This window comes from Rhineura floridana, chromosome 4, assembly GCF_030035675.1.
Source record: "Rhineura floridana isolate rRhiFlo1 chromosome 4, rRhiFlo1.hap2, whole genome shotgun sequence".
Lineage (NCBI taxonomy): Eukaryota > Metazoa > Chordata > Lepidosauria > Squamata > Rhineuridae > Rhineura > Rhineura floridana.
The window spans coordinates 200803832-200828224 of NC_084483.1; the positions used below are offsets into that span (position 1 = coordinate 200803832).

At 42.2% G+C, this 24393-nt stretch overlaps 1 protein-coding gene across 2 annotated transcripts in view; it reads left to right on the top strand.

Annotated features, from left to right (window-relative positions):
• Window positions 1–24393, top strand: part of REL (REL proto-oncogene, NF-kB subunit) — a 106305-nt gene that overhangs the window by 25583 nt on the left and 56329 nt on the right. The window contains exon 1 of one of the 2 annotated variants that reach the window (XM_061625781.1): window positions 15207–15301. The exons of the other annotated variant lie outside the window; for it this stretch is intronic. Within the exon in view, the coding sequence (XP_061481765.1) occupies window positions 15295–15301 (7 nt within the window). The 5' untranslated portion in view covers window positions 15207–15294. Of the gene's footprint in view, window positions 1–15206; window positions 15302–24393 lie in introns of those variants that run through there. 2 annotated transcript variants of the gene reach the window in all.

The window sequence follows — 24393 nt, forward strand, 5'->3', positions numbered from 1 at the left end:
CACTAGAAGCTAAAATGATGAAACTGAGGTTATCATACTTTGGACACATAATGAGAAGACATGATTCACTAGAAAAGACAATGATGCTGGGGAAAACAGAAGGGAGTAGAAAAAGAGGAAGGCCAAACAAGAGATGGATTGATTCCATCAAGGAAGCCACACCTGAACTTACAAGATCTGAACAGGGTGGTTCATGACAGATGCTCTTGGAAGTCGCTAATTCATAGGGTCACCATAAGTCATAATCGACTTGGAGGCACATAACAACAAAATTTCAGAGAGGAGGCAACAGAGCCATTCCTGTGCCAGATCTGGAGCTAAGAAGTCCCACAAGGGGGACAGTCATCACCTTAACTCCCAGCCAAACCCTGCCTAATTAGCAGGCAGCATCACTCGTATCCGACCTATTGCGACACCATTTGAGTTTTCACTTCAACAGCTTATTTCTTTTGCGGGAGAGAGGCTCCATTTCAGGTGGGGATTTGGGCCTCGCTTGGGTTGCGCCCCAGCCCCAAAGCTGGAAGAAAGGCTCATTCCTGAGGAGGGATGGCGTCCTGTCCTATGGGCAGAGCTTCTGCACTTGGGTTCACCTCTTTCCACACTTCGGGCCTGGGAGTGAGATGAAGTGGCTGCTGGGGAGCAAATGACCAATGCTTTGTGGCACTAAGTCATACTCCGTGGCATGCCACAGCGTCTCACACCAGCTGTAAAATGACATCTGGCAGCATCTTGAGCCCACAGATGCCAAGAGAATTGTGATGGTGCTGTAAATAATAGTCCCCAAAGAGGTCCTTGGCACCTCTCTTGTTTTCCTGCCCTTTTTTTTTACCTCAGGATTGTTACCAGCAACAATGTAGTTGTTCCGGCCTGCCTTTCCCCCTCAGTGTCTGAGAGAGGAGGAGCAGCCATAAGGGAGATGAATGGGTGCTCTCAGCCTTTTCTCCTCACAGGAAGCAGCTCCTCTTTTCCTTCATGAGGCACAGGACTGGGATATGGAAAAGAAAGAGCCAAACAATAGTAATGAGGGGAGGATATTAAGAATAAGTACTGTTGGTGAATTGAGGGTTACTATTTGGAGGAGGGGTCATTTGCCTCTTTTTAGGAAGTGGAAGAGGAGATCAAGAGAGTGGAGTAACTCCCCTATGAAGAAAGGTTACAACATTTCTGGCTTTATATTTTAGAGAAAAGGCAAGTAAAGGGGGGGCATGCCAGAGGTTTATAAGATAATGCATGGTGTGGAGAAAGTAGATGGAGAGAAGGTTACTCCCCCCCCCCATAAGACTAGAACTCAATGGGGCCATCCGATGAAGTTCAGTGTTGGAAGATTCAAGACAGACTAAACAAAGTACGTCTTCACACAGCACATAGTTAAAACTATGGAATTCACTCACACAGGAGGTAGAGATGGCTAGCAACTTGGATGGCTTTAAAAGAGGATTAGACAAGGAGGATAAGGCTATAAATTGCCACTAGTCACAATAGCCTATGTTCAGCCTCCACTATGGGAAGCAGTATGCTTCTGAATATCAGTTGCTGCGAATCACAAGTGGGGAGAGTACTGTTGCACTCATGTTCTGCTAGTGGGTTTTCATCTCATTGGCCACTGAGAGAACAGAGTGCTGTGTGATGTCCTTATATGTTAAAAACTGTAAATATGGTAACTGCTGGTTTATATAGGGATATATGGTAAGTAGTAAGAGGGGGGAGCACGTGGGCTAGAATGCGGGAGAATGTTGGATGATGATTGGCTGAGTGTTTTGAATGGCTGAAGGTATAAATGAGAGGATGACAGTTGAGTTGGGGAGGTTGTTGGGGGGAGTTGAGAGGAGAGTGATTGGGAAGGCGTTGAAGTGGGAGGCAGTTGGGATTGAGTTGACAGAGTTCTGAGGGAGGTTTGGATTCTATTAGGCTGATATTTGGACAGAATATAACTGGGAACATAAGAGTGACACTATATGAAACCATACACTTGTTAAACATTCCTAAAGTAATCTTGTTATTTCCTAGTGTTATCAAATAAATACTTTTATTGGTTTACCAAAAGCCTGATCCTTGGCTGGGGATATACAGACCAGAAGGGAGGGCAGGGTAATTACCAAGGCTGAAGGGAAACTGTATCTAATGGTGGCAGTGGTGAAGGAAGAAATTGTAACATCGTCAAGTATCCAGAGCAACCCAGGATTGTATGCTTTAATGACAAAGATACAGGGGGGTTGTGGACAGCAAGGGCACCCAGACACAAAGTAACAAGCCATAGGGAGACTAAGGCGAAGTCTCTAGCAGTATTGTTTACAGGGAGTGGCTGGTGGTGCTGCCTAGCAGTGGGATCTTGAGAGATCTGTGCTAGAGCGGAGTGAGAAAAAATAAAAATGATGATCCTGACTGGTGGTGTCCTGGTGGTGCCTAGTGAAAAGCGGTAGCCGCAAGCAGGTGGGAACCTGACAGGTGGAGCCAAAGGTGGGATCGTCACATGCTGCACTAATCCAGTGCAGCCTGATCCAGCCGGGCCCTTCTTATGTCCTTAAACCCCTCATGATGGTGCTTTAGATGTCTTGTGACATGAACGGTAGTTGCACAATCTGGGCCTCCAGAATAAACAGCTGGTTTTCTTCAGAGAAAGCTGGCACCTCTCGTTCGTAGTGTGGATGTGATCTTCAGTCAGTACTCTGTGGCCGGTGAGCACACTCAGTCCTGGCTGGGCTATTCTGAGGTTTTCGCACCCCATTAGGTCCCCCCCCAAATATGTTTTATATTTCTGTAAACCTTAGGGTTCTTCCAAGCTGGCTGCTGAGAACTCCCTTGCATTTCCTTGTTTTGGCTACATAAATAATGGCACTTGTAGCCTGAACATTGACAGTAGAGGGGATGTTGGAGAGGAATCACAGCTCAGTCTTCCTACTTTCCTGAGCAAACAATGCTCTGCTGGCTGCTACAGTGAACCCCAAATCTCTGTTCTGTTAAAAAGTTCTATGAAGGTTGTTTGATGTCCACCTCGATGCTAGGGATGGGGGAGAAGTTTGGTTCAGTTCTCATTTCAAGCCAAATCTATCAAATTTGTACTTTCCAAAACAATATGAGAACTGAAACAGCCATTCTTTGAAATCCGCACTTATTCAAATTTTGCAATGCAGTTCTCCAACCAAATAATGTTTATCAAAAATGCATATATTAGGGGAAAGTATGCATAACAGTGGATATATTAGTGAAAATAAAATACAAAAATGGATTATATTCGGCGAAATTGCTTGAAAAAATGAGTACAGTAGTCAAAACTGCATACAAAATGTGTTTCTTAGGAGAAATTTGCAATAAAATGCTGAAGAATTTTCCGAAGAATTTGTTTATTAAAAAATTCACAAATTGCTGCGGTAATGTGGAGAACTGAATTTATGACTGGAAAAATGAGAATGTGAGAGAACCAAACTTGGCAGATCTTTCCATCCCTATTTTATACAGAGACAGAGGGGAAAGTATTATGATTAGAGTAATTCTAAAGCAATAGTCATTTTGTGAACTGGGCAACGTGTTATAGGAAAACAGGGCAAGCAGTTGTCTGAGAGCTTTCTCAATTACTGCCACTGGCCTCTGCCTTGGGAAGCCAGGTAAGCAACACCACCTCATCTTGCTCTGCTGCTATGAAATATGTCAGTTTCACTGCTTCCAAGGAGCTGAGGCATCTGTTTGTAACATTCCCATAAAGACTTCCCTCCACATTCAAGGGTTACCACTCCTTACCAGGCACTCATCATAGAAAGGGAGGGGCAAATATACCAATCTCAGTTTCTTTCACTCAGTTTCTCATGTTTCCAGTCTTAAATTGGTTCACCAAGTCCTCAAGAAAATTCATCAGCATTTTAGGGTGAATTTTGTCCGATATACATACATTTTTGCAATGCAATCTTCCCTAATATAATGCATTTTTGTATGTTAGTTTCACTGATATGTGCATTTGTATCCACACTTCACTTCATTATATTCGTTTTTGTACACATTACTTGGCTAGAGAACTGCATTGCAATATTTAGAGAAGTGCGAATTTTGAAGGGTGGCTGTGTTCACGTATTGTTCCAAAAAGAGCAAAGTAGGTAGGTTCACCTTTACATAGAATTGGATTTCTTCCCCAACTCTATTTATAAGGGATTTTTGAGTTCAAACAGCCTTTCAATAAGGCTGGGTTTGGAGGAACCCTTTTCTCCTGAAGATGGGCTGTTCTGTTCATTGATCTATTGAAAAGCAAAACACAGCTCTATAAATCACCCCCTGCCTCCCAGGAAGAACATCATGGCAAGGGGGAGACCATCCTAGCTCCAGCCATCAGTCAGTGAAGGAGCTGCTGCGCCAGTGCTTGCTTTTCTCTTCCCATTCCTTTTTCCTTTTGCATCATGTCTGTTAGATTGTGAGCCTGCAGGCAGGGACTGTCATCTTTTAATATGCATACGGTGCTTAGAAAATTGTATAAGGATTATTATTTAACATTGCTAACCCTAACGGCATGTTCTAACTGCACTAGCCATGGCAGAATGCTTCTGTGTTCCAGTTGCTGAAGGCTCTGAGAGACAGGAACAAAAAAGGGAAGGGAAGGGAAGGAAACAACAGCCTTCGGTGTGAGCAACTCCAAATCTTTGTGTGGTTTGGAGCAACACACTTTTTTTACTGTTGTTGTGTGCAAATCTGATATATTGAAAAACCCATGTTATTTTTAAAAAAAAAAACATGCCTGTGCACAGGTAAACAAATATCTGTGTACATGCCCACAATGGACCTCGGGTTTCTGGAACAAGGTGGATGGGGAAGTACTAATTGAGGTGAGAGCACAATAACACACAGCACTAATATATCCCATCAAGCAACCCACCCACCCCAGTAGTGTGGCAAGGAAATCAATATAGGTTTCAGAGGCATACAATTGAAAGCACTCATGTGTGCACAAATGCACACAAATGTACACATGGAAACAGTGACCCACATATGCATTAACATCCTTGTGTGGACAGGAGAGACGCCATGACAGTTAAACTGGGTATAAAAGTCTGTGGTGTTGATAATGCCTTGAGTATCTTTTGGCAAGCTTCTACTTTTCAATTCCTCATCTGTAAAATGGGAACACTAGTGATGGTAGCTGCTAAAAGGCAGATCTATAAATTTGGAATTTCCAGATTGAATCTGGCTTTTGCCTTGAACTCTATAGGTAGTTTCAGGCAAACAATTATCTCTTGGCTTTAACTCTCAGTTTACGACAGTGTTTCTCAACCGGTGTGCCTCCAGATGTTGTTGGACCACAATTCCCATCTTTCCTGACCATGGGCAATACTGGCTGAGGCTGATGGGAGTTGTGGTCCAACAACATCTGGAGGCACACCGGTTGAGAAACACTGGTTTACGATATGAAAACAGTGATACTGATCTAACTTACAGAGTTGCTATATGGATTAAGGAAGGCAATGGTAAACCACCTCTGAATACTTCTTACCATGAAAACCCTATGAATACATCCAAAGGATTCAAAGGGTCACCATAAGAATGCATATAACAACAAATATGGATTAAAGCAAAATAATATTTTGAAAGCTCTAAAAGAGTTAAACTTACTGCTCATTATTTGTAAAGACCATACAGCACTTTGCAAATGAAAATGCTGTCTATAACAATAATAATAATAATAATAATAATAATAATAATAATAATAATAATAATAATATGTATTAGTCACTTGATACTCGAAGGTTCTCAAGGAATTTACACAAAGTTAATACAAAACAAATAAAACACACTATAAAAACATAACAATAAACAATAGCAATAGCACCCCCACACAGCCACAGGAAGGTGAGCATATTAAAACAAAACATAATCTCAGTCTATCAAATACCTCAATCTATCAAATGTATATCATGAGAAGCACTCATCGAAAGTCCCAGTGATTTTATTTTATTGTTGTAAACCAGTGGTTCTCAAACTTTTTTGGTTCACAGCGGACTGTAAAACATATGAAAATTTTCTGGCGCACTTCGTGTACAAAATTGAAAATATATTAATATATTTTAAACTATGAATAAAAATAACTTAATAATAATATACTTTCATAATATTCGCGGCACACCTAGCCACCTCCTGCGGCACACCAGTGTGCCCCGGCGCACCGTTTGAGAATCACTGTTGTAAACCATGGCTATTTTTACTGTACTATGAATATTTTCATTTAAAGTAAGTGTGTTTAGGGCAGGTGACCCTTCTTTTCCCCACTCAGTCAAGTGTGGCTCTCTACAGAGTTGCCAGCTGGTCAGAATTGTACTAGCTGAGCTTTAATTTCATTCTTCAGACTCCTGGTCAGTGGCTAGAATGGAAAGCCTGATATAAAGCAAGAACAAGTTAGTATATTAAATGTTATCTCCTTACTTTGGTTCTCTGTACATGTTCAGAGGATGTTTGTCTTCACATGCTTTAAAAAAATCTACTTCCTGATCAGTATGGAAAGGCACTGTGAATTTGGTCAGAAAGATCCTTGTGTCTTTTAGATTCATTTTCATATCTATAAGCTGGTCCCCTTCACAAAGAAAAAGCACTGCAAACATGCTCAGATACAGTGTGCCCTTGGCTTCTTTATTGAAAGAAACCTATTTTGCCTTAGACAGACTCTGAACAGACTTAGAGAGAGATACTCAGATACTCAGTTCAAGAGGCCAGAATTTTGGATAACGATGGCAATGTTTATTTTATTTATTTATTTTTATTTAATTTAATTTATATACCGCCCAAAGCCAGAAGGCTCTCTGGGCGGTGTACATAAATGTTGATCCTCTGCAATACATTGTAGCTGTCCTAGTGACAAAGGTTACTCTGAAGGAGTCCCGTAGAAGTCAGTGGGACTACTGTGACCTAGGTTTCTTTGGGAGTGCAACCTGTGATCATACCAAATGTTTTCTTGTGATTTATTTTGTGTGCTGCCTTTCTAGTTGCACAGAATTAAAGAGCAAAGTCTATTTGTGGTTTCTTGCCTTTTGCTGATTTTATTTATTTATTTAAAAACCGTGTATCACTGATAATGTCATCCCAAGGAGGGGCTTTCATTACCTTCTATCCCTTCTGATTTGCTCACCCTTGACTACTTTGGTTTTTTAAAGGTCACTCTCAGACTTCAAAGGATTGAGGTTTTGGGGTGAGATGAGAGCTAGACGCTGCTAGGTCTTTCCTTGGTCTTTCCTTCCTCCTGTGCCCTTTAACAGCAGCTTGAATCTCAAACAATAGCAGGTGATATTGCATCACCTCCTGATTTCTGCAGATCAAGATGCAACTCTTAAAGGCATACAGGCATGTTGCCAGGATCAGGTTTCTTGTCAGGAACATTTTTTTTTTTGGCCAGTTGGTAACTTTATCAAGAGCTTAAACTTGAATAGATTAACCATAAACTTACTGCAGGGGTGGGGGCCTGGTGCCCCTCCAGCTGTTGCTGAGCTACAGTCCCCATCATCCTTGACTATTGGCCATGCTGGCTAAGGCTGATGGGAGTTGGAGTCCAATATCATCTGGAGGGGTCTCCATCCCTGACTCAGCAGCTTGTACATAACCACTGTTGAAAGCAACAGAATTCTAGTATACATCAAGTTGGTTAGGAACAGGGGGAGAAATTCGATTAATTTCCCATTTAAAGCCAAATCCAGCAAATCTGCACTTTCTGAAACAATAAGAGAACCAAAAAGAGAGCTATCTTTCAAAATTTGCAGTCATCTGAATTTTGCAATATAGTCCTCCAACCAAACAACATCCACAAGAATGCATTATATTAGGAGAAACTGCTTGCACAAATGTGTACATTAGTCAAAACTGTATACAAAGATGTGTTATGAGAAATTTGCACTAAAATGCTGAAGAATTTTCGTGAGGAGTTTTTAAAAAATCACAAATAGATGCAGAAATGTGGACAACTGAATTTAAGACAGGAAAAATGAGAAAACTGAAACGGACAGTTCCTTGCATCCCTAATGTTGGTAAAGCACAGCGGCCTCACAGACCTACAATTCCCAGCACCCTTAACAAACTATTGTTTCCAGGATTCTTTGGTAGGGTGGAAAAGTCCTTTGAATGTGCTTTAAGGGTCTGGTGTGTACTGATTGGGGGAGAAATTTGATTCAGTTTGCAGTTAGAGCTAAATTTATCAACTTCTCATGTTCCGAAACAATATAAGAACTGAAACAGAGCCATCCTTTGAAATTCACACTTATTCGAATTTTGTGACGCAGTTCACCAACCAACCAATGTTTACAAAAATCCATATATTAGGGGAATGTGTGCATAAAAATGAGTATAGGAGTGAAAATAACACATTATGTAATGAGAAATTGCTTGTAAGCTTTAGTTCATTAGTCAAATCTGTCTAAAAATGTGTTTATTACAAGACATTTGTACAAAAATGCTGGAGAATTTTCATTTGTTGTGCCTTCAAATCGATTACAACTTATGGCGACCCTATGAATCAGTGACCTCCAATAGCATCTGTTATAAACCACCCTGTTCAGATCTTGTAAGTTTAGGTCTGTGGCTTCCTTTATGCAATCAATCCATCTCTTGTTTGGACTTCCTCTTTTTCTACTCCCTTTTGTTTTTCCCAGCATGATTGTCTTTTCTAGCGAATCATGTCTTCTCATTATGTGTCCAAAGTATGCTAACCACAGTTTCATCATTTTAGCTTCTTGTACTAGTTCTGATTTAATAGAGATTTTTTTAAAATTGTGAATTATTATTATTATTATTATTTATTACATTTGTATACCGCCCCATAGCCGAAGCTCTCTGGGCAGTTTACAACAATCAAAGACATTAAATACAAATTTAAAAACACTTAAAAAAACTGATTTAAAAACACATGCTAAAAAATCTTGCTGCCTTCTCAATCCCACCCTGGACCCATTGGTTTGTGAAAACTACTGACCGGTTGCAAATACCCCCTTTTTAGAGAAGGTGATTGAGAGGGTTGTGGCACAGCAACTGCAAGTACTCTTGGATGAAACAGATTATCTTAACCCATCCCAGTCTGGGTTCAGGCCTGGTTATGGGGCTCAATCGGCCTTGGTCGCCCTGATGGATAACCTTTATCGGGAGAAGGACAGGGGGAGTGTGACCCTGTTGTTCTTACTTGATCTCTCAGCGGCTTTTGATACCATTGACCATGGTATCCTTCTGGGCCAACTTGGTGAGATGGGTATTGGAAGCACTGTTTTACAGTGGTTCCGATCCTATCTCCAGGGTCGTTCTCAGAGAATAGCATTGGGTGACTGTCTTTTGGCCCCCTGGCAGTTGTGCTGTGGGGTGCCGCAGGGTACCATCTTGTCCCCCATGCTGTCTAACATCTATATGAAGCCCTTGGGAGCAGTCATCAGGAGCTTTGGGGCGAGGTGTCAGCAGTATGCTGATGATACCCAGCTCTGTTTCTCTGTAACATCTGAATCGGGAGAGGCCATGCAAGCCCTGGACCGTTGCCTGGACTCGGTGGTGGGCTGGATGAGGGCCAATAAACTGAGTCTGAATCCTAGCTGCGGTCGTTTCTGGACCGGGATAGCCTGACCACTGTTGTCCATGCACTGGTAACCTCTAGGCTGGATTACTGTAATGCGCTCTATGGGGGGCTGCCCTTGAGGTTGGTCTGGAAGCTGCAGCTGGTGCAAAATGGAGCGGCGAGACTGCTCACTGGGGCAGGGTATCGCCAACATGTCACCCCGCTGCTGAAAGAATTGCACTGGCTGTCCACTTGCTACTGGGCCAAGTTCAAGGTTCTAGTTTTGGCATACAAAGCCTTATACAGCTTGGGACCAGGATACATGAAAGACCGTCTTACCCCTTATATGCCCAGTCGATCACTGCACTCTGCAGGTGAGGGCCTCCTGCAGATAACATTTTATCAGGAGGTTCGTTCTGCACAATATACGAAACGGACCTTTAGTGTGGCGGCACCTACCCTGTGGAATTCCCTCCCTTTGAATATTAGGCAGGCGCCATCTCTGCTATCTTTTTGGGCCTTTTGAAGACTTTCCTCTTTCAACAAGCCTTTTAAGTTGAGACCTATCCCAGTCTGCATCTGTGTCAGAATTGTTTAATATTTTTTTTAATAATGTTTTAAACCCTTTTTAAGGTCTAGGGAGACAATTGGACCCTTGGATGATAAGGGAGTCAAAGGTGTACTAAAGAACGATAAGGAGATTGCAGAGAAGCTAAATGAATTCTTTGCATCTGTCTTCACAGTGGAAGATATAGGGCAGATCCCTGAACCTGAACTAACATTTGCAGGAAGGGATTCTGAGGAACTGAGACAAATAGTGGTAACAAGAGAGGAAGTTCTAAGCTTAATGGACAATATAAAAACTGACAAATTACCGGGCCCGGATGGCATCCACCCGAGAGTTCTCAAAGAACTCAAAAGTGAAATTGCTGATCTGCTAACTAAAATATGTAACTTGTCCCTTGGGTCCTCCTCCGTGCCTGAGGACTGGAAAGTGGCCAATGTAACGCCAATCTTCAAAAAGGGATCCAGAGGGGATCCCGGAAATTACAGGCCAGTTAGCTTAACTTCTGTCCCTGGAAAACTGGTAGAAAGTATTATTAAAGCTAGATTAACTAAGCACATAGAAGAACAAGCCTTGCTGAAGCAGAGCCAGCATGGCTTCTGCAAGGGAACGTCCTGTCTCAGTAACCTATTAGAATTCTTTGAGAGTGCCAACAAGCATATAGATAGAGGTGATCCAATGGACATAGTGTACTTAGACTTTCAAAAAGCGTTTGACAAGGTACCTCACCAAAGGCTTCTGAGGAAGCTTAGCAGTCATGGAATAAGAGGAGAGGTCCTCTTGTGGATAAGAAATTGGTTAAGAAGCAGAAAGCAGAGAGTAGGAATAAACGGACAGTTCTCCCAATGGAGGGCTGTAGAAAGTGGAGTCCCTCAAGGATCGGTATTGGGACCTGTACTTTTCAACTTGTTCATTAATGACCTAGAATTAGGAGTGAGCAGTGAAGTGGCCAAGTTTGCTGATGACACTAAATTGTTCAGGGTTGTTAAAACAAAAAGGGATTGCGAAGAGCTCCAAAAAGACCTCTCCAAACTGAGTGAATGGGCAGAAAAATGGCAAATGTAATTCAATATAAACAAGTGTAAAATTATGCATATTGGAGCAAAAAATCTGAATTTCACATATACGCTCATGGGGTCTGAACTGGCGGTGACCGACCAGGAGAGAGACCTCGGGGTTGTAGTGGACAGCACGATGAAAATGTCGACCCAGTGTGCGGCAGCTGTGAAAAAGGCAAATTCCATGCTAGCGATAATTAGGAAAGGTATTGAAAATAAAACAGCCGATATCATAATGCCGTTGTATAAATCTATGGTGCGGCCGCATTTGGAATACTGTGTACAGTTCTGGTCGCCTCATCTCAAAAAGGATATTCTAGAGTTGGAAAAGGTTCAGAAGAGGGCAACCAGAATGATCAAGGGGATGGAGCGACTCCCTTATGAGGAAAGGTTGCAGCATTTGGGGCTTTTTAGTTTAGAGAAAAGGCGGGTCAGAGGAGACATGATAGAAGTGTATACAATTATGCATTGCATTGAGAAAGTGGATAGAGAAAAGTTCTTCTCCCTCTCTCATAATACTAGAACTCGTGGACATTCAAAGAAGCTGAATTTTGGAAGATTCAAGACAGACAAAAGGAAGTACTTCTTTACTCAGCGCATAGTTAAACTATGGAATTTGCTCCCACAAGATGCAGTAATGGCCACCAGCTTGGACGGCTTTAAAAGAAGATTAGACAAATTCATGGAGGACAGGGCTATCAATGGCTACTAGCCGTGATGGCTGTGCTCTGCCACCCTAGTCAGAGGCAGCATGCTTCTGAAAACCAGTTGCTGGAAGCCTCAGGAGGGGAGAGTGTTCTTGCACTCGGGTCCTGCTTGCGGGCTTCCCCCAGGCACCTGGTTGGCCACTGTGAGAACAGGATGCTGGACTAGATGGGCCACTGGCCTGATCCAGCAGGCTCTTCTTATGTTCTTATGTTCTAAGGTTGTTTTTTTAAAATATTTTTATTTTGTTTTAATGTATTATTAAGATTTATTTTTATGATGTTTAAAGTGTTTTAGTGCTTTGTTTGCTGCCCTAGGCTCCTGCTAGGAGGAAGGGTGAGATAGAAATTAATTAATTAATTAATTAATTAATTAAATAATAATAATAATCTAAACACACCAGCCAGAGGCTGGAAGTATAGCATTATACTACACAGAGGTTAAAGAGGAACTCTGTAGGCATGCCCTTTAACCTTTGTAGCATTAACTATTTAAATGTCCTTTGATCAAACCAGAAGAAAGCAAAACTTGGTGGGAACAAAGAAAGAGGGAGCGGGACTGCATTTGAGTTTGTCAGAATGCAATCAGATTGGGACCAACATGCGAATCCCAGCCCTACTATCTCAGAGACAAAGGCCTTGGACTGAAGGACTAGGTAGTACCCCTAAGACCCCTGTATGGCTGAAAGAACAACAGCACAATCTAATTCAATTTATTCAGAAATAAATACCTCTCAGTTCAACAGGGCTTACTTCAAATATACACTGGGTTGCAGTCTAAGTGTCTGTAATATGGGGATAATTCAATACTGGGCTACCTTACAGGGCTATATGGATTACAGCAATAATGTACAAGAAGTGCTCTGAATACTCCAACAACACCATATAAAGATTAGTTATCATTAACCTGGTCCAACCTCAGATAGTGGTAGCCCATAGAGTGGAGTTCCTACTGAAGACCTCACATGGTAGGTAGTACTGCAGGGAGGTCTGCTGTCCTTCAGATGACCTGGACCCAAACCGTTTAAGCCTTTAAATGTCATATTTATTTGCTTATCTTATATCCCACCCTTCCTCCCAAAGGAGCCCAGGGTAGCAACTTGTAATAATTGCACTTGAAAACTACTGAGGAGCCAGTACACATCAAGAAGTATTAGAGTAAGATGTTCCAAGTAATTTAAACACACACACTCGCAATCCTGGTAGATTCTGCACCAAATGTCATTTCCAAACATGTACAGTGTCTTTAGATATTGTATTGATACAAGGATGGGACACCTGTGAAAAAGGCTGTTGTTGTTGCTATTATTGTTATTGTTATAATAATAATAATAATATACCATGGTAGGGATCACTAGGAAAGGGGTTAAATATAAAACTCCCAATGTTATAATGCCATTGTGCAAATCTATGGTGAGACCACACTTGGAATACTGTGTACACTTCTGGGTGCCACACATCAAAAAGGATACTGTAGGGCAGAAAGAGGCTCAGAAAAGGGCAACCTACACTGAAACGGATTCAGAGCAGGAGGATGATCAAAGGACTGGAAACAAAGCCCTATGAGGAGAGATTGAAAGAAGTGGGCATGTTTAGCCTTGAGAAGAGAAGACTGAGGGGAGATAGTATGGCATTCTTTCTTTTTGTTTATGATTATCTTTTATTTTATTTTTCAGAATATACAGAAAAATGAACAGTTAATCAACAAACATGGAGTACATTGTATATACAAATGATGTTGATAATCCAATCTTGTGTCCAAACCTTAATAAAAACAAAATGGCATTTTATAATTATTTTTCACGCATTGACTTTATTCTCTCTGCTGTTCTATAAGCTTCTCTGTGTTAGTGTGATAGATAGACCCTCTCCATAGCGAGACCTGGGATATCGGGGGAGAGAAAACTGGTAGAGTTTTGTTAATATAAACTATGAACGGGTACCACACAACGTCAAATTTGTCTGTTTTTGCTAAGCCGCGAATTTTTCTATCGTGTCGCTTAAGTTTTTCAGAAAGTGCTATTTCCCATACTCTGCCCATCCATAGTTCAGTTGAAAGATCGTCTGCTAGTTTCCATTGAAGTGAGATTTCCATGCAGGCTGCCGCTAGCAACAGGATAACCAGATTTTTGTGCACAATGGGTACTTTTAAATGTCCTGTATAGGACACCAGAGGAGGGCCTGTATCTCTTCTTGATAGACTCAGAGTGGACGACACGTAATAATGGGCTCAAGTTACAAGAAGCCAGATTTCAACTGAACATCAGGAAAACTTTCCTAACTGTTACAGCGGTACAATGATGGAACCAATTACTTAGGGAAGTGGTGGGCTCTCCAACACTTGTGGCATTCAGCAGGCAGCTGGACAGGCACCTATTGAGTATGCTTTAAGTTGGATTCCTGTATTGAGCAAGGGGTTGGGCACAATTGCCATATAGGCCCCTTCCAACTCTACTATTCTATGATTCTAAGTAGGCTTAGTCCTTCAGCCTTAAGCACAAATATGAGACCAGAGCTCAATGGGTGATGGAAATCCACTCTGCATGTGCTCAGAGGCACTTCCCCCTACTGTAAGTAACTTCACATTTCCAAACCAAGCCCTGAAATAGGGCTTTTAAATTAGTTTTAGTTTGAGCTGGTATGATCCCACTGCTATTCTGCTTTACTGCGTATGCACCATACATTTAAAGCACATTCATCCCCCAAAGAATCCTGGGAATGCTAGTTTGTTAAGGGTGTTGGGAATTGTAGCTCTGTGCAGAGTAAACAACAGTTCCCAGGTTTCTTTGGGGAAGGGAATCCGCTTTATATGTATTGTGTTTTCCTACTATTTTAATTTGCATTTTGATAATGCAGTTGTACTGTTTTAATTTATCTAAATGCTAAAGAGTACGATAAAAAACAATGCTAATTAATAAAATAGCCACTCTTTTTTTTTTCTGGCCCAACTTCCTCCCAAATAAGTATGCCTTTGAGTATCCAAGGTGGATTTCTGTCATTGTTGGGTAAAAAAGCTTGCTCTCGTTTTAAGCGTTGATGGTGACTGCAGAGTTGTATACTTGCTTGAAAGCGAAGTTGTGTGGGGGAAGAGGGGGAAAGGGGGGCTCCCCTAGCCTGACATTAAGAAAATAAAGGTTCTGGGGCTAGGTTCTGGGGTACTGACCTCACTGGCACACACAGTGAGAAACCAGCAAGGAGGTGTTGAGGTTTCTGACAGTCTCTCTTGCTTTGCACCTATGCAGAGGGAGGAGAATACAAGTAAATACGTCACTCAGTAGAGCAGCCTCCAAAGCGTCGTCACTTTGGGGAAATTCCCAGCCCTGTGGTAGTGCGGGGGGGGGGGGGGGAGGAAAATAGTAGCAGCTGGGCTCAAGCGAGTGCAGCCCAGACAAGGAACAGATACAACACAAGGCAGAGGCTGCAAGCTGGAAGAAGAACAGCTTTGCAAAGGCAATCCCAGGCGGGAGGAATATCACCATGGCTGGTAAGCGGCTGGTCTTCTATTTCTTGCCATAGCTTCACAAGGCAGAGCACATGCTTTGTATGCAGATGGTCCCTGGTTCAATCTCTGGCAACTCCAGTGAAAGGGTCATCATGGGCTATGGAGCTGGGAAAGACCTCTTTGCTTGAGACCCCAGAGAGCTACTGTCAGCTGGAGTGTTAGATGATATTGTCCTCTAAGAAGAAGCAATGGTATGACTCAGTACCAGGCAGGCAGCATCATTTGTTCCATAGGTACTTTGATTCTGTTTACATGTCAGTAGCCCTGACTGAGTCACAAAGGGTGCTGGGAGAGAAAAGCAGCCTGTCTTGCTGGAGGGTCACATATGTAGAGCTAAGCTGCCTCTGACAGTAGTCTCCAGAGCTTTTCCCCCATGGACCAGTTGAAAATTGCTCAGGGTTTTGGCGAACCACTTAATGATTTTTCTGCCTTTGGTAGCAACTGTAATGCGCTGCTGTGGTAGATGCTGCATGATATTTAATTGCATTCTAACAGCTTCTTGTGTTTCTTATATTTTAATGCATTAAAATTTGCCTTCCACAGAATTTAAACAGTAATACAATAAAATACAATGTAAGGAACGAAAGAATCAATAAACACAGTTGATCTTTGTTTTTATTGTATTTTTTAAACATTCAATGGTGGTGGTGGTTTTTAACGTGTTGTAAACCACTTTGAATTTTTTAATAAAGTAGTGGCGTACAAGTTTTTCTATAAATAAATAAATACAATTTAAAATCCATATGAGATTATGACATGCCATGGACCACAGTTTGGGAACCCCTGGTCTGTGAGTTGCAATGGTTAAGGCTGCCAGATATTTCACTTGCTCTGTGGAGGAGCACCAGAACTAGCGGAGAAAGGTGGTGGGGGTGGGCTAAGCATTTGAAGCTCTTCCAGATATGGAGACAAAGTAACTTAGAAAAGCTTAAGTTGACTTGTGCCACCTTAATAGATTTATGGTGGTGTAGTTTTTAACCCATTGGTCTGTAAAGCAGGGATGGTGAATGTGTGGCCCTCCAGATCCTGCTGGATGACAATTCCTATCATCCTTGACCACTGGCTATACCACTTGGGGTTGGGAGGCAGGAGTCCAACAACATCTGCAGGGCCGCAGGTTCTGTCTCTTCTGCTGCTTATTGATTTAGCATTTTGATAGCACTTTAGAGGCTTGAGAAAGTGCTTTGCATATTTTATTGCAATAATCGTACAACAGCCCTGTAAGGTGACTCAGCATTAAAGGTAAGGGAGCTGAGGCTGAATTGAAGCAGGAGCCCTGCACGAGGTCTTAGGACTCCATCCGTAGTACCTAGCTCTGAGATACATGTGGCCACCAGCTAAGACTTGCCACTGAGCAACAACTATGACAAGCAATTAAATGGGCATAAATTGCTTTAAAGGGAGGGAGGGAGGGACATTGTCCTTTGTTGACAATATGGAGGGACACTTTGCTTGTTTAAAAAGCAAAAAACAGTACAACAAATGTACTTTAAAAATCTTGGCCAGATGCAAGAATGGGCCTTTGGAGTTTGCTGTATTCCACCCACTTTAAAATCTCGTTCCCTCCTGTATTGAAACAATGTTCCCAAAGGGATGTGGGATTCTGTGGTTTGTAACCCCTTGATTTCAACCATTTCTGTACTACATCTCCTCTTCCTGTCATTTGCCTCTTACTTAATGATACTTATCTACAAACCTCAATGAGAAAAGGATGAACTAGGATTTTCCTTCAATGTGGTGTGGGGGGAGGAAGGGGATTCACCTAGCTCTCTCAGCACATTTATGTAATTACCACTAATTTCAAGGGGATTTACTTCCACATATACATAGTTGGGATTGCATCCTTTATGTATGCGTGTGAATTAAGTTTAAAAAAAAGTTTGAAAGATTTCAGTCCAAGCCACAACTTTGCCTGTGTAATGTTGTCATTTCTGTTTTTATTATTTTGAATGTTTTTTTAAAAAAAATAAGACAGCAAGGCTAGAAAATATAAAGCCATCATTTACCATTCAAGTTAGGTTCATAACAGGGCAAGTCAAAAATTAGCAAACCAACAAATCAATCCGTTCTGAAACCTTACATAATACTTCCTCAACTGCATTCCGGGTAAAACTCTCCTGTTAACCTCTTGCCCAAATACCATTCTCAAGGCTGAGGAAGTATCTTTTCTAGAAACATAAATTAGTTTCATAACAGAAAAACTGTTCTGGAGAGTGTTGAGAATTGTTTGGGGAAAGCCAGCCCCCTCCACCTTGCACAGAACTGCAGCCCCCAAATTATCCAGGCAGCCTCCCCCAACCTGGTGCCTTCCAGATGTTTTAGACTACAGCTCTTATAATCCATGGCCATTGGCCATGTTGGCTGGGGTTGGTGGGAGTTGGGCTCCAAAAAAATAGAAGACATCAAGTTGGGGAGGGCGGCTCTTGGGAAACACCTTTCATTATTTTATTTTAAATATTTATGTACTGCCTTTAAGAATAAAATTTCTCCTAAATTGGCTTCCATAAACACAATATATACAACATACAATAAAATAAGGTCACAAATAAAGCGTATCAATAAGTCAGCAAGTAATGAGCCTAACTGTTCTTCAACCTTGGGTCCCCAGATTTTGTTGGATTACAACTCCCATCATCCTTGGCCATTGGCTAAACTAGCTGGGGTTGATGGGAGTTGTAGTCCGGCTATATCTGGAGACCCAAGGTTGAAGAACAGTGACTCTAGGATGAGCTGGGAGGGGTTCCCCTCTCTGTAATTTGCAGTTTATGATTTTAACATTAGTACTCACCTAAGCCTTTGGGAATGAAGATAGAATCATAGAATAGTAGAGTTAGAAGGGGCCTATAAGGCCATCAAGTCCAACTCCCTGCTCAATGCAGGAATCCAAATTAAAGCATTCCAGACAAATGGCTGTCCAGCTGCCTCTTGAATGCCTCCAGTGTCGGAGAGCCCACTGCCTCTCTAGGTAATTGGTTCCATTGTCGTATGGCTCTAACAGTTAGGAAGTGTTTCCTGACGTTCAGTCGAAATCTGGCTTCCTGCAACTTGAGTCCATTATTCCATGTCCTTCACAAATACAAAGATACCATTTATTAACCTTTTGGAGGAAAATACTTTCAGACATTTGGAGAAAGGTATAAAGTTATTAGGCATCACAGATCCACATTGCCAGGCTCCATGTGTGGGATTCACTCATTGGACTTGTTTTATGTCACACTGGCCAAATGTCTTGCGGCAATCGCTATACACTATGCTCAAATATTAGGGAGCAAAAAGCATCTTTTTTAATTGGAAAGGAAGACATGCGTGCTTGATGTTCTAGAGTGTGTGCGAGAAATAAATACTCTTTTTCAAATCCATGGACGCTTTCCAATGTAAATAGAAGCAAAAGAAATCTACACCTGTCACCTATTCATGAAAGCCAAGACAGAAAATACCAGAAAGAAGACTCCTGAATGTCTTGTTGCTGATGATGCAGTTCAGTTCAGTCGCCTTGTGTGAGAGAACAATGAGGGAGGGGGATGATGGTAGGAGGAGGCAATGGTCGGAGTCACCCATCCCACCCTGCCTGCCACCTGCCACCTGTTTTGAACAAAATGTTGAGGGCCAGTGTCATAGAGGAAGAGGTGAAGCTTCTTGAAGGAAATAACTGAGCCTCTCAGAGGAAGTAACTTACTGAGCCTAAGAACAGTGGAAGACTGCTTTAAATTTATAGTTTTGTTTTGAATGTGCATCTGTGTATTAAAAAAAAGAAATTCTACAGCTGAGGGAAGGGTGTGGCTCTCCCGTCAGCCCACCAGAATGAGCAAAGCAAGAGTGACAGCAGGGTATCGTTCAAGGCAGGGTTTTGGTTTTTTTCTGATCCAAGGTCCAGCCATTCAAAGACATAAGTAGAGGGCTTGGTCCTTCCTATTGAGTAATACCAGCCATTTTCTATATAGTTGGGAATATAAGAACGATTTTGAAGTGAAGGGGCATGACTTCCAGGCCTGGGGTTACCAGGTTTCCTGGAGCTCCAGACCTTGAGAATCTAAGGTTCCCAAACTGTGGCCTGTGGACACTCAGGTGGCCTGCATTAAATATTTTTAATTGCATTTTGATTGCTTCGTTTATTGCATATATTTTATGTGAATTCTGTGGATATAAAAAATAAAAGAAGCAATAAGACTACATTTAAAAATCACACAGCATCTTGCACGGCACATTACAATTGCTACAACAGGCAGAAAAATCTTTAAGTGGTCCGCCAAAGACCCTCAGCAATTTTCAAGTGGCCCGCTGTGGGGAAAAAAGTTTGGGACCCACTGCTCTAGGGGAAGGAGTTTGAGAGATGAAGGGTGGCAGGTTGGTGGAGCATTTTTATTTGTTTATTTGATATGCTTGTCACCATAAATGGTCACAAACCTGCTTACAGAGCAATCAATGAAACAATTCATCCGTCAAATAATAGGGTGTTGAAAACAAAAACTGTAGGTAAGAACGTAAGTTCAGTCAATAGGGAGAATAAGTTTATATAGTAGGGGTGAAGTTTAGTGCTGGAGGCATGGGATGGCCTATGTGGGTCAGGAGATCAGCATAAGGCTATCAATTGTTACTAGTCACGGTAGCTATATCTTACCTCCAGCATTACAGGCAACATGCCTGTGAATACCAGTTCCCGGAAACATGAAAAGGAAAGTGTTTTTGCGCTCATGTCCAATTTGTGGGCATCCCATCTGACGGTCCACTGTAGGGAAGAAAATGTTGGACTAAATGCAATGGTGGCTGGTGCTGTTTGGGACTGGTGGGGCGGAAGGCAGGGAGACCAGCAGTAGGTGGAGCCAGAGCCAATGACAGGAAGAACTACTTTCTGATTGGTTGCAAGTAAGACGGCAGGCACATGGGGGCTGACTGAAGTTGGTGGGGCAGTGCCCCATTTGCTCTAATGGACCAGCCTCCACTGACTAGATGGGCCTTGGGTTTGATCCAGCAAAGCTTTTTCTATGTTCTTAAACCTGGCTGTGTGGACATGGAATCAAGCCAAAGTGAAAAAAGCAGGCCCTCCGTCCTTGCTTCTCCCTTAGATTTTGCTCCTCCCCTCAAAGGAGCCTACAGGCCTAAAACTTCCAGTCTAATATCTGGGACCTGAGCCATAGAACCTCTCACTGATGATGAAAATCATATTTTTATCATACCTTTTCTATCAATGAGAGGCAACAGGAGGCAACAAAACAAAGAACAAAGCACGTCAAATACATCTACAGTTAGCAACTGAGCCAGTCAAGGTTTCTTTTTCAGGCACTGAGAACAATCCCAAAGAGGAATGCACTCTTGCAGTTCTAGCCTCAGTTAGTAGTTGTCAACTGTTTGCACTGAAAATTAGTGTTCATTTATATTACCAACTAGGGGCTCTGCCCCTGCTCGCTTCGCTCGCCAACCCCGTCTACTGTCGCCAGTGCTCCCCCCACGGGTCACCAGCACTCCTTCCTCCCTCTCCCCTCCCATGGGTGGCCAGTGCTCCCCCTCCCTCCCCACTCAGGTTGCCAGTACTCCCCCTCCCTCCCCCCACAGGTCACCAGCGCTCCCACCTCCCTCCCTCCCTGCACATGGGTCACCAGGGCTGCCCCTCCCTCCCCCTGGTCACCAGAGCTCCCCTCCCTCCTCCTCCCATCCCACAGGTCGTCAGCACCCACCCACGAGTCTCCCACCAACCCAGGCCCAGGGTGCAGCCCTCTCGCCTCCACCCCTCTCGCTCGCTGCTGTGCCTTGATTGCTGCCACAGCCAGGCTCCTCAGACTCTCTGTCATGCCTTGCTTGCTACCAGGTGCCTTGCACTCGCCACCATCGCCACCCCACCTTGCCTTGCCTTACCCCTAAGTGTCATGCCACCCATGAATGTTAAGAAAATATGTAATAGGATAGATACTGCTTCCTTCAGACAAGAGCAAGATTGCTGCTCTTTTTGACTGAGTTTTGTTCTGTTTTTAAATGGTGGAGTGTCCCCAGTTCCTAGAAAAACCAAAATTTTCTCCTAGATTCATATTCACCAGAATTGAATCCTACTTCTTTCTAAAGTTTGCTCGGAAAAAACCCAACCCCACAGCATTTTGAAACAGAGAAAGGCTGCTTGTTCCCCTCAGCATTAAAACATTTAGCATTTCAGTCCACCCCCCATTACGAACTACATTGCTAACCCTTCTAATGTGTTTTAGGTGATGGTTAGAATTCAGGCCTGTCATTCATGTATTATCTGTGACAAGCAAAATGCCTATAATTATGACTGTGTGGTGGTGGTGGTTTAGTGGTGGTGGGAGGATTTTTAGAACCTCTGGGTGGGAGGTGTCAGATTGCTCACAGAGACACATTGCCTCACATCTCACAGGAGTTGTTGCAAGAATGCAAAGAACTGTGCACATTAAAAAATCACATATAAATAGCTATCACATTCCAAACAGTTTCGTTGGGGTGCATGTGTGTTTGATTCAAGAGTGATACCCCCACTCAATTCCATTTAGAAGTTTCACACAGTAACACTGGATGTGCATTTTAGGTTGCTGACTGCTACTAAGGGCCGTGTCATGTAGGAGTGGTTGAAAGACACGGACTATTGCTTCCAATTGGCTCTTCAGATTTGTTGTTGATGACATTTGGTTAGGAAACCTGTGGAAAAGTCCCCGTGGGGATCTGTTTGGCCACTGTGCGAAGAGGACGCTGGGCTATTTATTATTAAATTGATATTCTTCCTCTTTGTAAAGGGAGCTCTGGGCAGTGAACAAATGACAAAGCACGAAAAACATCTTAAAAACAAAACATCTTTAAAAACAATCCTGGTACACATACAGATTAGGCAGTTTGCCTTATCAAGCTTCAGAGAGCTCTTTTTATGTCCTTATTTCTGGGAGACAAGAACCATCAGTGGGTAATTCTGGCCTGTGTACATGGAAGGTGACAGGTAGGTTGCTATGTAGTAAAGAAGCTAAGCCACTGTGGCAGGTACAATTGGATTTTTAAAGAGACAGACATTTTACTCTTGGGCCTGATCACCCCAGAGGCAGCCAGAGGTTAAAAATCAGATCAATTCAATCCAGCCAATGGCAGCCAGAGGTGCCTGTCCTGTCCCTTCTATGACAGTAGGGCAGTTTAGCCAATCACATCCAGAGGTTTTGTCAGCACCACCACACCACAAAAACCTTCAGTGCATTACAGCCTATATAAATGAGTCCTATTAAGTATACTGTAATTCCTACTGCATCAGTGGGAGAGGGGGAACTGCACCTCTTCTGCATCTTTTCATCATGCTGAACACCATCACTCTATTTCTCCCCCGCCAGCCAAATGTTCTCATTCTCCAGCATTCACTTGGACAGCTGTCATAACTGGTCAGACTCTTTGTGCAACTAGTCTGACTAGCATCGTCTCTTCAGGATCTTAGGCAGAGCCATCCTCTAGCTGGGAGTGCCAGGAAGGGCCTTCTGGATACAAAAGCATGTGCTCTGTATCTGAGCTATGGTCGCAGCATGTCCTTTGCCTTACCAATTTATTTGCCTGAACTTGTTCCTTATCACCCCTGATGTTTTCTGCTCCTATGATGGTATGTTGAGCTGTTGCTTGATCTTGTTTTCATTTACTTGTCTGGAAAGCCACCAGCAGCTGGAAAAGGTGCCTTGCAATGGGGGCTTGCTTATTTATTTATTTTTTATTTGATTTATATCCCGCCCTTCCTCCCAGCAGGAGCCCAGGGTGGCAAACAAAAGCACTAAAAACACTTTTAAACATAATAAAAACAGACCTTAAAATACATTAAAACAAAACAACCTTAAAAACATTTTTTTAAAAAGCTTTAAAAACATCTTTTAAAAGGGTTAAAAAAACATATTATTTAGGGGGGGAAAGGTTTTTTAAAAAAACATATTAAAAAGCAATTCCAACACAGACATTCATGTGTTTATTATATTTCTATCCTGTCCTTCATCACCAAGAGGTAGAGTAGATACTTAATTTTTAAACTTATTTTTTCCTGAATATATCAATATATTAATACATATCTCAGTTTAAGTGCCTTACGGTAAAACTTCCCAAAAATTATTGTTGAATGAACTTTGGGGAAAACATCACATTTATTTATTCAAATATTAATTTTTGCATAGAGAAACCTTAGTATCAAATTGCAGATGCCCAGGGTTGTAGTTAGCTAAGTGCTACCCCAGAGAAGATCTATTGAAATTAATAAACCTAATTTGGCCATGCCTACTGACTTCAATGGGTCTACTTGTGGACATTGAATACCACCCCCAGATTCCAGCAGCCGGAGGATCTTAAATATGGTTTGGAACCTGTACTGCAGAGGACTTAGCATAATGGTTCATTACAGACTTACCCTTACGCATTTGTTTTCATTCCTAAGGCTATGTCAAATTACATTTTGGTGTTCCTGGAACTAACTAGCAGTTAGTTGCAAAGGAACTCTAAAAATGTAACCAGACTTGTATTGGTTTGTTCAATAAACCAGTTCTGGGTGCATGTTTAATCTGCTTACTCAAGTAAACAGCTACTAGATTCCAGGATTCGAATACATGCAAGGTCGACAATTGAGTGGGTGATTTAAAGCCCTCAGGATCTGTCATCTCCAACTACAGACAATATATTTTCAACTTGTTAACAATCTGTGAAGGGAGGCTGTTTTTTCCCCTTTTTGAAATAATAGGGGAAGTTTCTAACTTCCTAGTAAAGACATATTTATGTTTCTAGCTAATCGTCTCTCTATAATGGTAAGATAGATAATGAAGAGGAAGTCTCTAAAGTGGTTTTGCCTTTAAACACTCTTTACTGCAGACTTGTATGAATTACAAGGGTTCAGTGCCAGGACTGTGTAGAAAAGAACCACTTTAAAGAGTGATGAGAGGACCAGCCCTACCATTAGGCAGAGTGAGGCAGCAGCCTCAGGTGGCGGATGCTGGGGGATGGATGAATAGTGGGTAGGGATGGAAAGAAGTGTCATTTTCGGTTCTCTCCGTTTCTTATTTTTCTGATCTTAAATTAAGTTCTCCACATTTCTGCAGCAATTTCATTTAAAAAATCCTCTTGTAAACTCTCCC